This window comes from Leptodactylus fuscus, chromosome 1 (genome assembly GCF_031893055.1).
Source record: "Leptodactylus fuscus isolate aLepFus1 chromosome 1, aLepFus1.hap2, whole genome shotgun sequence".
Lineage (NCBI taxonomy): Eukaryota > Metazoa > Chordata > Amphibia > Anura > Leptodactylidae > Leptodactylus > Leptodactylus fuscus.
In genome coordinates, this window is record NC_134265.1 from 251,436,421 (window position 1) to 251,450,972 (window position 14,552).

The 14,552-nt window shown below is 44.5% G+C and overlaps 1 protein-coding gene across 2 annotated transcripts in view; it reads right to left on the minus strand.

The window, feature by feature from the left end:
- The window catches only part of DAPP1 (dual adaptor of phosphotyrosine and 3-phosphoinositides 1), a 91,178-nt gene that overhangs the window by 39,741 nt on the left and 36,885 nt on the right, over positions 1–14,552 (minus strand). For both annotated transcript variants that reach the window (XM_075285921.1, XM_075285912.1), the window contains one exon: positions 5,362–5,484. In XM_075285921.1, the coding sequence (XP_075142022.1) occupies positions 5,362–5,484 (123 nt within the window). The remainder of the gene's footprint in view (positions 1–5,361; positions 5,485–14,552) is intronic.

Below are 14,552 nucleotides of genomic sequence, written 5' to 3' on the forward strand. Positions count from 1 at the left end.
CTAAAGTCATACTGTCTAAATCTTAGAAGTATTAGTAAATCTGTCCCATAATGTATAGTTCCTCTCTTTTTCACAGAAATATGGCTGATACAACTGTTCTGTTCTGAGTGACACCAGTCAACACAGACCATTTCCTTAATCTCAGACAACTTGCGCTGTTACTCAATTTCCATAGTCTAACGTTACAAAAGATGAAGGGGGAGAGTCCATTAACACTAGATCCTAAAATACTCTTATTCATTTTACCCTGCTGACATGAGGTTTCCCAGAATTAATAAGAGTCTCTGGCCTCTTAATTCATGTGCATCTTGTATGGTCCTGGGTGACAGAATTGAAATCTAGGACAGTCAGGGACTGGCACAGATTTCTGGTATAACTCATGTATAAGTTATAATAAGAGCCTTGATCTCTGTCCCACTCAGCCCACTTTCTGAAAAAGTGTCAAGTAGGGCATAGAACCAACGATATGGAGAACCTTTGAAAAGGATGGTTGCATACCTCCCAACTTTTGAAGAACCGAAAGAGGGACAAAATTTAGCCCCACCCACTTTTGTGTTGACTCCGCCCACTCGTTAATTTTTTTCATGTGCCCGCACACAGTATAATCCTCCTACAGTCACCCGTAAATTATATGTCCCCCCCTCTATCTCTCCCCCAGTTTCATATACACCCTTCATCTGCCCCCAGTTTCATGTCCCTCTTCCATCTCTGCCCCCAGATTCATGTCCCCTCCATCTCTGCCCCCAGATTCATGTCCCCTCCATCTCTGCCCCCAGATTCATGTCCCCACATCTCTGCCCTCAGATTCATATCCCTCCATCTCTGCCCCCAGATTCATATCCCTCCATCTCTGCCCCCAGATTCATGTCCCCCATCTCTGCCCTCAGATTCATGTCCTCTCCATCTCTGCCCTCAGATTCATGTCCCCCATCTCTGCCCCCAGTTTCATGTCCACTCCATCTCTGCCCCCAGATTCATGTCCCTCATCTCTGCCCTCAGATTCATGTCCTCTCCATCTCTGCCCCCAGATTCATGTCCCTCCATCTCTGCCCCCAGATTCATGTCCTCTCCATCTCTGCCCCAGATTCATGTCCCACATCTCTGCCCCCAGATTCATGTCCCTCCATCTCTGCCCCCAAATTCATGTCCTCTCCATCTCTGCCCCCAGATTCATGTCCCCCATCTCTGCCCCCAGATTCATGTCCCCCATCTCTGCCCTCAGATTCATGGCCTCTCCATCTCTGCCCCCAGATTCATGTCCCCCATCTCTGCCCCCAGTTTCATGTCCCCTCCATCTCTGCCCCCAGATTCATGTCCTCTCCATCTCTGCCCCCAGATTCATGTCCCACATCTCTGCCCCCAGATTCATGTCCTCTCCATCTCTGCCCCCAGTGTCATGCCGTCCTCTCCATCTCTGCCCCCAGTGTCATGCCGTCCTCTCCATCTCTGCCCCCAGTGTCATGTCATGTCCCCTCCATCTCTGCCCCCAGATTCATGTCCTCTCCATCTCTGCCCCCAGATTCATGTCCCACATCTCTGCCCCCAGATTCATGTCCTCTCCATCTCTGCCCCCAGTGTCATGCCGTCCTCTCCATCTCTGCCCCCAGTGTCATGCCGTCCTCTCCTTCATCTGCCCCCAGATTCACGTTCCACCTCCACATTAAACTTACCTTCTCCTCCGCTCCCTCGCCGCTCTCTGCCCGCCTCTCTCACTGACACAAGCGGCTGAAGGAAGGAGCTGACACAGGTCAGCTCCTCGCTTCGCCGCTGCCCGCCTCTCTCCCTGACACATGCGGCTGAAGCTGCTCGCGTGCTCGCTTCGCCGCTGCGTCTCTCTCTCGCTGACACATGCGGCTGAAGCGAGGAGCTGACCTGTGTCAGCTCCTCGCTTCGCTGCTGCCGCCGGCTCCTGGCTTCTCCTCGCTTCGCTGCTGCCGCCGGCTCCTGGCTTCTACAAGCCAGGAGCCGGCGGCAGCAGCGAAGCAAGGAGCTGACACAGGTCAGCGCCTCGCTTCAGCCGCATGTGTACAAGCTAGGAGCCGGCGGCAGCAGCGAAGCAAGGAGCTGACACAGGTCAGCTCCTCGCTTCAGCCGCATGTGTCAGCGAGAGAGAGAGACGCAGCAGCGAAGCGAGCACGCGAGCAGCTTCAGCCGCATGTGTCAGGGAGAGAGGCGGGCAGCGGCGAAGCGAGGAGCTGACCTGTGTCAGCTCCTTGCTTCAGCCGCATATGTGTTCAACTCAGATCTGCGTCCTCTGGACGCAGATCTGAGTTGAAATCGGGACATACCTCCCTCCAACCGGGACCGCGGGACATGTCACCCAAATCGTGACTGTCCCGCGGAAATTGGGACGGTTGGGAGGTATGTGGTTGTGCAGCAAGATGTGCCACATCAATATCCATTGCGGTCAGAAAACAGTCACAGATGAGTTAGTAAATTCTCTCCATCAGAAGGCAACCATGCAGTAGCAGCATTAATAATTCTATATTACATGACCCTACCAACATATATTACATATAGAATTATGGGTAGTGATCATAGCGAATTAACGGTAGGATCATACAACCCAGAAGTTATACACATGCTTAACCTACTAGCTATATACAGACAGTAGGATATTCTTGGAAGTCAATATTACATTCATATAAAGGGCAGGCTTCAGGATAGGACACATGGATGCTGGACTTGGGCATATATATACACACACACACACGCTATACATATATACACACAAACGGGGACAACATTGTTGGTACCCCTCGTTTAATGAAAGAAAAACCCACTATGGTCACAGAAATAACTTGAATATGACTAAGTAATAAATAAAAATTCTATGAAAATGATCAAATGAAAGTCAGACACTGCTTTTCAACCATGCTTCAACAGAATTTTTTTTTAAAAAAAAATAAAAAACTCATGAAACAGGCCTGGACAGAAATGATGGTTGCCTTAACTTAAAGGGAGTCTATCATTGGTGTCCGTGGTTTTGAGATAAAGACATGCCTGAATAGCCTTTAAAAGGGCTATTCTACTACTACCTTTTCCTTTTAGATTCTCCCCGCCATTCCTTTATTCCTTTGTAACCTGGTTAATTAGTTTATGCAAATGACCCTATGGCGTACCCTGTGTGCTCCCCAGGGCCTCCGAGCACCCCCGGCATCATATCTTTAATTTTGCCCCCTCCAGTACTTGTGCTCTGTCTGCCCTCCTCCTTCCCGCATATTGTGCTGCCCTCTTTTCTCCAATCTCGCTTTGGCAGTTCAAATCTCAGGCATAAAGAACAGTATCGGAAAGGAGAGAACTGGGACATTATCATATCAAGAAGGTTTCGTAAGTGGGCTGTGTTTCTGAATTTTCCTCTTTCCTATTGGGAGAATAAAGAGCAGTATGCTCAGTTCTCCAGCGAACTACACCAAAATGGCAGTCACACCATTACAAGTCATTTTTGTGACCATTGTGGGGTTTTCTATCATTAAACGAAGGGACCAACAATTTTGTCCACGTGTGTATGCACACAATATTCATCAAAATAGTATAGGACATATTGTATGTATGTAGTATATATAATAACAACTACAATAACATGTATAAACATATCAAGTTAATCCAAAAAACTCCCTACCAAAAATTATTGGATTATGTATACTGGTCAAAAGTCTAATAAATTAATATAGTTGTAATATAAGGAATAGCATTAAGCAGTATCCAGCATCCATTCACCATCTAAGTAAATACTGTAGACTGAGGTAGTGTCTCACTTTTGTTTATAGGGAAACTTTACCTTCATGTGGGAGGATTATTTGTCTCTTTTGCCCTCTTTTTTGGTTGTTTCGCTCTATGCCTTTTCCTGAGGTGTATTTTCATACACTTAATTTGCTAAGAAGGCCCAAGTGAGTAATAAATCTTGCACAAATTCACCTCTAGGAAATTGGGATTCCACTATTGTCAGATATCTAGGGTTTTGGGTTGCAGTTTCCCCTTTTTTGGGCATTTTTAAAATGGGTGCAAATCATAAATTTGTTGTAAAATGGTACTAAATAACCAATCCCACTTTCTATGACAAAAAAGGGAAAAGCTTTAAAAACAGGCACAAACAGAAGAAAATAGGCACAAGAGACTTAATAAATGCCCCTGCTGTCTGTCTTGGATGTACTCTCAGCAGAGACTTCCAGTCGGTGATACCTTCTAATGACAAATAGCAATATTTAAGACTGCCAAACAATTGACTTTAAGCATCAAGTGGAGATTCAAGTGGTCAGTGAGCCGTGTCAACTGTACGAGAACCGGTGATGCATTTCTGATGCTTTTCAGCAAAAGATTGCATTTCTACATACTGTGGCTGTGTATAAGCGTTCCTCAGACATAATGCTTTAAAATCTAGAGCAGAATACAAAGATTAAATATGGCCACGTTATTCTAGTTATGAACACATACAGGTGTGCACATCATACATCAAAACTTATTTTAAAAAGGTGCTGCTTTGATTCTCTCTACTCTTTTTATTATATGGACTCCTTTTATTTTCCCAAAATTACTTCAGTTATCTGTAAACATAACCTTTTGTCTGTACAACCTTAGATACAGTAATTCAAGGTGAGATTATTTTTTTTTCCACTTAAATATTAACTTACGTTTACTGTTCAGTGTCATGTAATGGTGCTCACAGTATCTGTGTACACTGCTTAGTATACCTTTGGCCACCACTTAGTATATCTGTATACATCTCTTCATATATCAACATATATAATGTTGGCTAACAGCTATTCCTCCCAAAGAACATACATATAGACGCCTGGGAAAGCGTGCACTTGCTCTCAACAGGAGGAAGGTAAAAGACATCTGTATAAGGCAACTTATCTCTCCCATTGTCCCCTCTGACATCTGGGATACCCTCATACACATTTAATTTAATGTGTACTGGATATCCATGTACACCACTTTGTATAGTCATGTACACTTCCTTACGAAGATAAATATCAGATGATATATATATATATATATATATATATATATATATATATATATATATATATATATATCAGACAAAATATATGAAAATTGTTCCGAATTAATCATATAATTGTTACCAGAAAATAACATGTCTCATGTTGAGGCCACTTAGACCTAGTGTGAACCCGAGTCCAAGCTTTATGTAGGAATAAACAGCTCGCCAGTCTCCAGTGGATAAGGATTCATGTGCAAGAGACGTGTTTGCAAGACCGGCAAACAAAGGACAAGCCAAAAGCAAACATGAAATGGTCTGGCACAGATCACGATCAAAAAAATATAAAACTTAACTTTTAATAAGTGCATTAAAATCAAAAAACATTGTCGTCCATGCCTTTTGAGCAATGCACCTACCTTACTGACAAGGAGTATACATTTGCTTTTGAGTCGCTCTTTCTTAGAAGATAACTTCCATCCTGCCCATTTGTAAGTAGCAGAGCCTCGGCTGCATGTCGGGTCAGATTGTCATGGAACCACCTGGTAAAAATATATATATATATTTACCAAAACGAAAATATCTGTAAAACAGTTTGCTGTTGTCTATATACTGTCATATTACTTGATGCAAGACACAGCTGACAAAGCGAAGTAAAGTTTTCTTTTGCACTTAAGAGGAAACAGGGCTGATGTATTATCGGAAGTCATGTTGACATATTGTGAAACATTCTGTTGCAAGATCATCAAGTTTTGGGTTAATAAACACATAGCAAAAAAGTTATTATATAAATATTCATTTGGTAGAATGGACTCAAGACCTTTCTTGTGCCTGGAGATACCATGTGGCATACAGTATATGAATTCCATTGGCTAACACACAGCATAAAATCAAAGCAGCCATACGGGCACATATAGGGTTATTGTGGAAAACACACCTAAACGTTCAAAGCAGTTACCTAGTTGTAAGAAAAATTCTATAATAAAGCTGTACAACTTTCTAAAGTACCTTATATTCCAGTTTCTAAACCACTTACACAAAATCTCCATTACAGTCAGTGAATGGCTAAAAAAAAATAAATCTGCTCTTATCTAGCCATCAAGTCTAAAATGAAATATATTTACAATTATATTAATCTATCTAATGATAGTTGAATGATAATAACCAGATCTAATACATTGTTGGAGCTTTATATAAATTTCTTTTGCATGTTTTGTGATTTTTAAGCATAGCACAACAGCAACATTTAACATTGTTTTGTTTTTTTAAAAAAACAAAACAAAACAATGTGCACTGTCTTTAGTAAATTACTAACAAAATGATAGGGGGCAGTACTGAATCAGTAAGGACATCTGGATACAGGTTTAATGCCAAAGTAGGATGGATCTCATTAACGCTAGCCATAGTAAAACCTGTTAGCATCTGCCACAATGTCCTCAAATACTGCCAATTATTCCACCCCTTATTAATGCCAGTCACAGTACCTCACAGGACCCCTTATTAGTGCCAGTTACGGTACCGCACGGGACCCCTTAGTGCCAGCCACAGTACCTCGCAGGACCCCTTATTAGTGCCAGCCACAGTACCTCACGTGACCCCTTATTAGTGCCAGCCACAGTACCTCACGTGACCCCTTATTAGTGCCAGCCACAGTACCTCGCAGGACCCCTTATTAGTGCCATCCACATTACCCTTTATTAGTGCCAGCCACAGTACCTCACAGGACCCCTTATTAGTGCCAGCCACAGTACCTCACATGACCCCTTATTAGTGCCAGCCACAGTACCTCGCAGGACCCCTTAGTGCCAGCTACAGTCCCTCACGGGACCCCTTAGTGCCAGCTACAGTACCTCACAGGGCCCCCTTATTAGTGCCAGCTACAGTACCCCTTATTAGTGCCAGCTACAGTACCTCATGGGACCCCTTATTAGTGTCAGCAACAGCACCTCATGGGACACCCTTATTAGTGCCAGCCACATTACCCTTTATTAGTGCCAGCCACAGTACCTCACGTGACCCCTTATTAGTGCCAGCCACAATACCCTTGATTAGTGCCAGCCACAGTACCTCACATGACCCCTTATTAGTGCCAGCCACATTACCCTTTATTAGTGCCAGCCACAATACCTCGCAGGACCCCTTATTAGTGCCAGCCACAGTACCCTTTATTAGTGCCAGCCACAATACCTCGCAGGACCCCTTATTAGTGCCAGCCACAGTACCTCGCAGGACCCCTTATTAGTGCCAGCCACAGTACCTCGCAGGACCCCTTATTAGTGCCAGCCACAGTACCTCACGTGACCCCTTATTAGTGCCAGCCACAGTACCTCGCAGGACCCCTTATTAGTGCCAGCCACAGTACCTCGCAGGACCCCTTATTAGTGCCAGCTACAGTACCTCACAGGACCCCCTTATTAGTGCCAGCTACAGTACCCCTTATTAGTACCAGCTACAGTACCTCATGGGACCCCTTATTAGTGTCAGCAACAGTACCTCATGGGACACCCTTATTAGTGCCAGCCACATTACCCTTTATTAGTGCCAGCCACAGTACCTCACGTGACCCCTTATTAGTGCCAGCCACAGTACCTCGCAGGACCCCTTATTAGTGCCAGCCACATTACCCTTGATTAGTGCCAGCCACAGTACCTCACGTGACCCCTTATTAGTGCCAGCCATAGTACCTCGCAGGAGCCCTTATTAGTGCCAGCCACAGTCCCTCGCAGGACCTCTTATTAGTGCCAGCTACAGTACCTCGCAGGACCCCTTATTAGTGCCAGCTACAGTACCTCGAGGACCCCTTATTAGTGCCAGCTACAGTACCTCGCAGGACCCCTTATTAGTGCCAGCCACAGTACCTCGCAGGACCCCTTATTAGTGCCAGCTACAGTACCTCGCAGGACCCCTTATTAGTGCCAGCTACAGTACCTCGCAGGACCCCTTATTAGTGCCAGCTACAGTACCTCATAGGACCCCTTATTAGTGCCAGCTACAGTCCCTTGCAGGACCCCTTATTAGTGCCAGCTACAGTACCTCGCAGGACCCCTTATTGGAGTCAGCCACAGTACCTCATGGGACCCCTTATTAGTGCCAGCCACAGTCCCTTGTAGGACCCTTCAGTGTCAACAACCACAATGCCCTCTGATAATATCAACAGCTACATCCATTCATTTTTGCCTGTTTCTGCGCTTGTATTCTGTTAGAAGTTTTACATCTTGCATTTTTTCCAGTTTTTCTCTATAACAACCACATGTTTCTGTACCATTGGGGCATGCAGCTGATTTTGAATAGCATTGCGATCATAATAATGTACAGAACCTGTATTCAGTGGCGTAACTAGGAATAGCGGGGCGCCGTGGCGAACTTTTGACATGCCCCCCCCCCAACCGACACCGAAGACCTCGGCCGACCCCCTCCTCCGCACTCTATTATGTCCCTTAGTAAGCCCTGCACACAGTATTATGTCCCATAGTAGCCCCTGCACACAGTATTATCCCCCATAGTGGCCCCTGCACACAGTATTATGTCCATTAGTGTCCCCTGCACACAGTATTATGTCCCTTAGTGGCACCTGCACACAGTATTATGTCCCTTACTGGCCCCTGCACACAGTATTATGTCCCTTACTGGCCCCTGCACACAGTATTATCCCCCATAGTGGCCCCTGCACACAGTATTATGTCCCTTACTGGCCCCTGCACACAGTATTATGTCCCTTACTGGCCCCTGCACACAGTATTATGTCCCTTACTGGCCCCTCCACACAGTATTATCCCCAACAGTGTCCCCTGCACACAATATTATCTCCCATAGTGTCCCCTGCACACAGTATTATCCCCCATAGTGGCCCCTGCACACAGTATTATACCCCATAGTGGCCCCTGCACACAGTATTATACCCCATAGTGGACACCCATAAACAATTATTATACTCTGGGGTCTTTTCGGACCCCAGAGTATAATAATCGGAGACCCGTGGGAATAAAAACATAAAAAATTTACTGTTTCTTACCTGTCTCCGGCTCCCACGCTGTCTTCTCCACTGGCGTCCTTATGAAATGATGTCAGACGTCACATGACCTGGGACGCAGGCTGGTTTCATGTGACGTCAGAGATGTCAGAAAGGAGGCCTGGCAGGATCGTGGAGAGGTAAGTAACACTGTTTGTTATGTTCCCTTACCTCTCCCGATCCACCGTTCATTATACTCGGGGGTCTGCAAAGACCCCCTGAGTATAATGATAGTATTTGTGGGGCCCGGCCCAGCCAGGATCGGCAATTGAATAGGGGCCCTAACAGCCTATTTAAAAAACAAACAAAAAACGCAGCGGTAGCGGCTATCACCGGGCCCCCTAATGGCCCGGGGCCCTGTGGCAGCCGCCTCCGCTGCCTCTATGGCAGTTACGTCCCTGCCTGTATTATAATGTATATACCCTAAAATGTCTAAAAGATATTTAAAATTCCACTGGAAAAACGGCATGTATTTCTATGGGTATTTGAAACTGTTGTGTTTTCTTCAGGTGAAACACCTTTAGCCAACATGTTTTGCCAGTAAATAAAAGTTTAAACACAAAAAACACTGGTATTTTTAGGATTTGCTTTTAACCACCCCATCTGCACTGTCTGAATATACCATTATGGCCACGATGCTTACTATGTGCTTTATTAAAAGGGAGATATGATTTATCCTGGAACAATACAGCACACAAAATGAATATAAAAAGGTTAAAAGGCAGATTTAGTTCTGTTCTGTAAATTACTCCATTTCAACGCTGGAAATATGCATTGATAATGGTTTGCTCTTTATATTGTATGAGACTGTAATATGTTACAAGACCTTACAGGTCAAAAAAGAAATTGGGACTTACAACAAATAGTTGATCACAGCAAAAAGAGGAGCATAAAATACAATATTTGTGAATACAGCCATCCTAAAAATAATATACTGTATACCATTATTGTATACCACACTCAAATTTACCCATGGTGAGACTATTAAAGGATTATCTTATCTTATTGCAAGATACCAACATGTGCCAAATTCAAGGAACAAAAGCTATAACCCAGGTGTAAAGTCCTGACAACAGCGTTAAGGTGAAAGGGATCTACTTACACCAAATATGTATGTGATAATCCACATCAAAAACCACCATAATATTTGGCACACATTGTGAACCTGACAGCTGTGGCACCCAGTCCCAAGCCAATTGGCTGACTTAGATAAGGACATCTTGTCATTAGGGAGAGCGTCCATCCACCCTGAGAACATCTATTTAATATGATTTAAGCTCAGCAGGCTGGCTTGCTCTCAACTAGGTGTTTATTGCCAACATTTAACAGCATCTCCTGTAACCTGTTTCTATCATACAACTTAAAAAATAAAAAATTGTAAGGTCCATGATTGACTATACTATTAGTCCATATTCTTAATGGTAACTTGGGCATATGGAATGACCTCTAGCAGGAGAATGCCGATGATGGACATATGCTGAACGTCTTCTTGTAGCATGGCCTCCACAGCTGAGCGAGCTCATTTGGATGTAGCTTATTTGTACACTGTGCAGAAGGCTGTAAGAAATATGCTGCTCACTTTGTACTAGCTCTAGGACGTGCTTTATCCTGTGTTGACAGATGAAAACTGCAGACATTTAATACCTGGCAACTTTTTTTTGTCTTGGGTCTGCTGCTCTTCCATATTCAATTCTACTTGTCACATAGGGTATTGGTTTCTTGATCCAATGAAATACATTTAATTGTGTTAAAGATTCCAACATATTCATAAATGACATTCATAACTTGTTTCACAACTATATATTGCTGTATTAAAAAACTGGATTCCTTTCCTATGGGTTTATGACCAACATTTTGTGGCTGAGGTGAAGGGAGAGATGGACATTAATGTGCAGGTCTCACCATTTACTTGTATAGGAGTTCTGAAACGAGACAAAGGGGGTGGATGGTAGATGGATTTATCAAGCAAAATTTACACCAAAAAACTAATATCCTTATCATTTATCAAGCATTTCATACACTTTTAGGTATAATCAATTTTTATTAAAGTTTTCAGAATTCAAAACATAACGAAACAAAGACAAGCCATAGCATAAATCGAGGAAAAACAAAGTCCAAGTGGGACCATTATATCAGCTCACGCACAGATTGCAAAATGAACAGTCAAAACATAACTGCAAGGGAAGGGAAGCCCCCAAAGTCTAAGCGACCAGGGGGCACAAAACAAGGAAACAGAAAACACACAACGGCACGACAAGGACAAGACACAGAGGGGAACAACGGGAGTGTAGGCAGGCTCAAGATTAGGAGGGGGGCTGAGGGCCCCAGGGTGCCAAAGAAAAGGAACCAAAGGGGGGGAATTATGTGATAAGGGAGGAGAATTCTGCAGATTCCTGGAACACAACCCACGGCCGCCAGAGGGTTGCAAACTTAGACGGGTCTGTAGAGTCCTCTGCAACCAAGGCCTCCATCCTCCTGAATTTCATACACTTTTGTGACTTGTACAAAAAAGGGGCATGGTTTAAGTTGCAACACAGTGCACCAAAAATGAGCCAAGAATCCTGACACAGTTTAGGACTGCCTAAAGTAGAATAAAAGTCAGTAGTAAATGTACTCCAGTAAGTTTGGCCATCTCCCTCTCCACAGATTGCGGCTCTGGAGATAGGTGCGGATCCATGAGGTGGGAACAGCATCTATTGGAAACATATGCTGTCGATATAGCCATAAGTGCCCAGATGAGAAAACCCCTTTAGGCTAAGGCACAATGTAGCAGGCCGCAGCAAAAAAGCACTGTGGGAAAACACAGCAGCAGTGCATCGCTGTTTTTTCCCTCAGTACCTTTCATAGAAAGTCCGCCGAGGTTACCACTACCGACTTTCTGCTTCCATTATATTTACAGGAAAAGTGCCGGAGTTTTTATAGAGATAATTGACATGATGCAATTTCCAAAACCACAACACGTTTTTTTCTGGCCAAACTATGGGCGTTTACGCCATAGTATTATTGGATCTGCCCCCAGAAGCAGATCCATTAATACCTCAGTGGGAGAAATCTCTAGTTTATTAAGCCCGTGGTTCAGCCATTACACAGTACATGCTATGAGGGAGAGCGAAGGTCCTAAGAAAAGGATCGGAGGCACAATGAAAAACGTACTGTGGATGAGGTGGACATACTGGCAATATAGACCCAAAACCAAACCATGGGTCCTGATGTATTTAGGCTAGGACCCTCATCCCTAGTGTGCTGGGATAAATAAGAGAAGATGTAACCAGATCTTGCCAATCTGAGGCCCTCAAACAACAACAAAATGTAAACAGAAACGATTCCTGGTGACTTCCTGGAGACTAATCGTTTGAAGCAAAAACATATTGGGGGTGTACGTTCGACCTCCCCTAAATATATATGATGTACCTCTGACCCATGTATAGAGGCTTGGGTCTGGGAGATACACTTGTAGAGAATAGAACAGGATTCATCTTCCATCCTACTCAAGTGTTGACTAGTGATTGTGGGGATCTTTTTTCCATCATTACTATATAGCATTGGTTAGACTATGATTATTTTTTAGAGCAGTGTTTCCCCATCCTTTTGAGACTCAGGGCACTCCTGGGAAAAAAAAACAAAAAAACTATTTTGCTGGGAGCCAACGCTACCACATAATTTTTTACAAGAAGCCAAAAAAAACCCTACAATTTTTTTGTATTGTACTCCCCAGTCACCCACCATGCAGTACATGCTCCCTAGTGGCCCCAAGACACCTAACAATGTTCCCCACTATCCCACAGACACCTAATAATGCTCTCCAGTGGCCCCCAGGCAAGAGTAATGTTCTTCAGTAGCTATCAGGCAATTAATAATGTTCCCTGTGACCCTCAGAGTAATGTTCCCCAGTGGGCCACAGAATGTAATAATGCTTCTCACTGGCCCCCAGACACCAAAAAAAGCTGCAAAGTGACCCCCAGACAAGTAATCTTGTTCCCCAGACTATTAATAATGTCCCCAGTTGCCTCCAGGCAAGTAATGCCACTTAGGTCATAGAGAGCAATTATGAAACCTTTGGACAAGGCCCACCACTGTGTTAAAATGGTAGTCACTACACCATGCCTATTGCTCCAGAGCAGTATAGGGGCCAAATGGGGAGGCAAGGAGTGGACAGCTCCCTGCTTCAACTTTGCATTCAAACGATCATCTTTGGGGCGGGGAGGGGGCATTGGCTTTCATTGCATTGTGTAACTCTGGGGATAGCTGGGTATAAGTGACCTGCTGTTGAGAACCACTGATGTAGATAACCATGTAAATCAGAGATTCCTAACCTATTGTAGGTTGCAATCTTTTTTGAAATAATTTAGAGGTAATACTACATATTTACTAGCAAATTTTCTGTTACACATGTAACTTATTGATATAACTTTTGGACCATCCAACAGCAGGGGACCACTTGAGGGCATGAGTGTCACGGAGCAAAGGTATACGTCTTCCTCCGGATGGTCTTTTGAATCAACACGGACGCAAGAGGTCGGGAGACAACAGCAATTTATTGTAATCCACAAAGTTAGTAGCCGGCAGCGGTCACATCAACCGTAATAACAATAAGTCCACAGAAGTCACAATCCAATGATAGCTTTGGTTCCTTGGTCCTGTAACTATATCCTGGCTCTCTGCAGAGCTGTGCACAGGCCGGCTAACACATACTAACTCCAGCTACAACTATATACTAAAACTGTTACACCTATATCTGTGGGTGGGAAGGGCTGAGTCACAGATCCTTCCCCCCTCACCTATACCAAGGAGAGCAGACTCCCTGTCTACTATGGACAATGCACCATCCAACATCTTCTTGGAGACACTGATCAGATTATCTCCACCCATTGTCCTCACTGGTCCTCACTAGTTAGAGGTATTTGCATACAATGTGCTAACACACTAGACCCGAATCAGCCAACTACACACTGATGTTTACAACAGGTTAGAGAATACATTCCACATGAAATATATATTACACATTGCCTATTGCCGGACTCTAACCATCCCGTGACAACCCCTCCCCCTCTCAAAACATGTGCATGACACAATTGGCCTACACAGGTAAATTGGGGAATGCACATCAGTCTCTATAGCTCATATGTCCTCCTGCCGGGATAACCCATCTGCGTTCTGGTGTTGGTTCCCTCGGCGGTACTGAATGGTAAAGTTGTAGGTTTGAAGGGCTGGCATCTGGCAGAAAATCCGGTCGATCCATGTTGGCGTCTCTCTGAGCTTGGCTTCGGGTCACTGCTCCCACAAAGTGGCACTGTAGATTTCCAACATCGTTGCCTAACAGAACATCGGCCGGCAGCCCGCTCATCACACCAATTGTGCATCGTTTTGGTCCATAACCATAGTCGAGTTCCACGGTAGCTTTAGGAATACGTCTTTGAGTACCCCCTGCCAACTTGATAGAAATGCCAGGGCCCTCCTCTAGGGCCTCGGGTCGCACAACTCGGGGGTCCGCTACCGTTAGGAAAGCTCCCGAGTCCCGGAATCCAACAACTGTTCGGCCATCCAGTAGGACCTCCTGCAAGTGCTTCCTCTGAAGGTTTGCGGGATGTGTGGCGGAAGGCT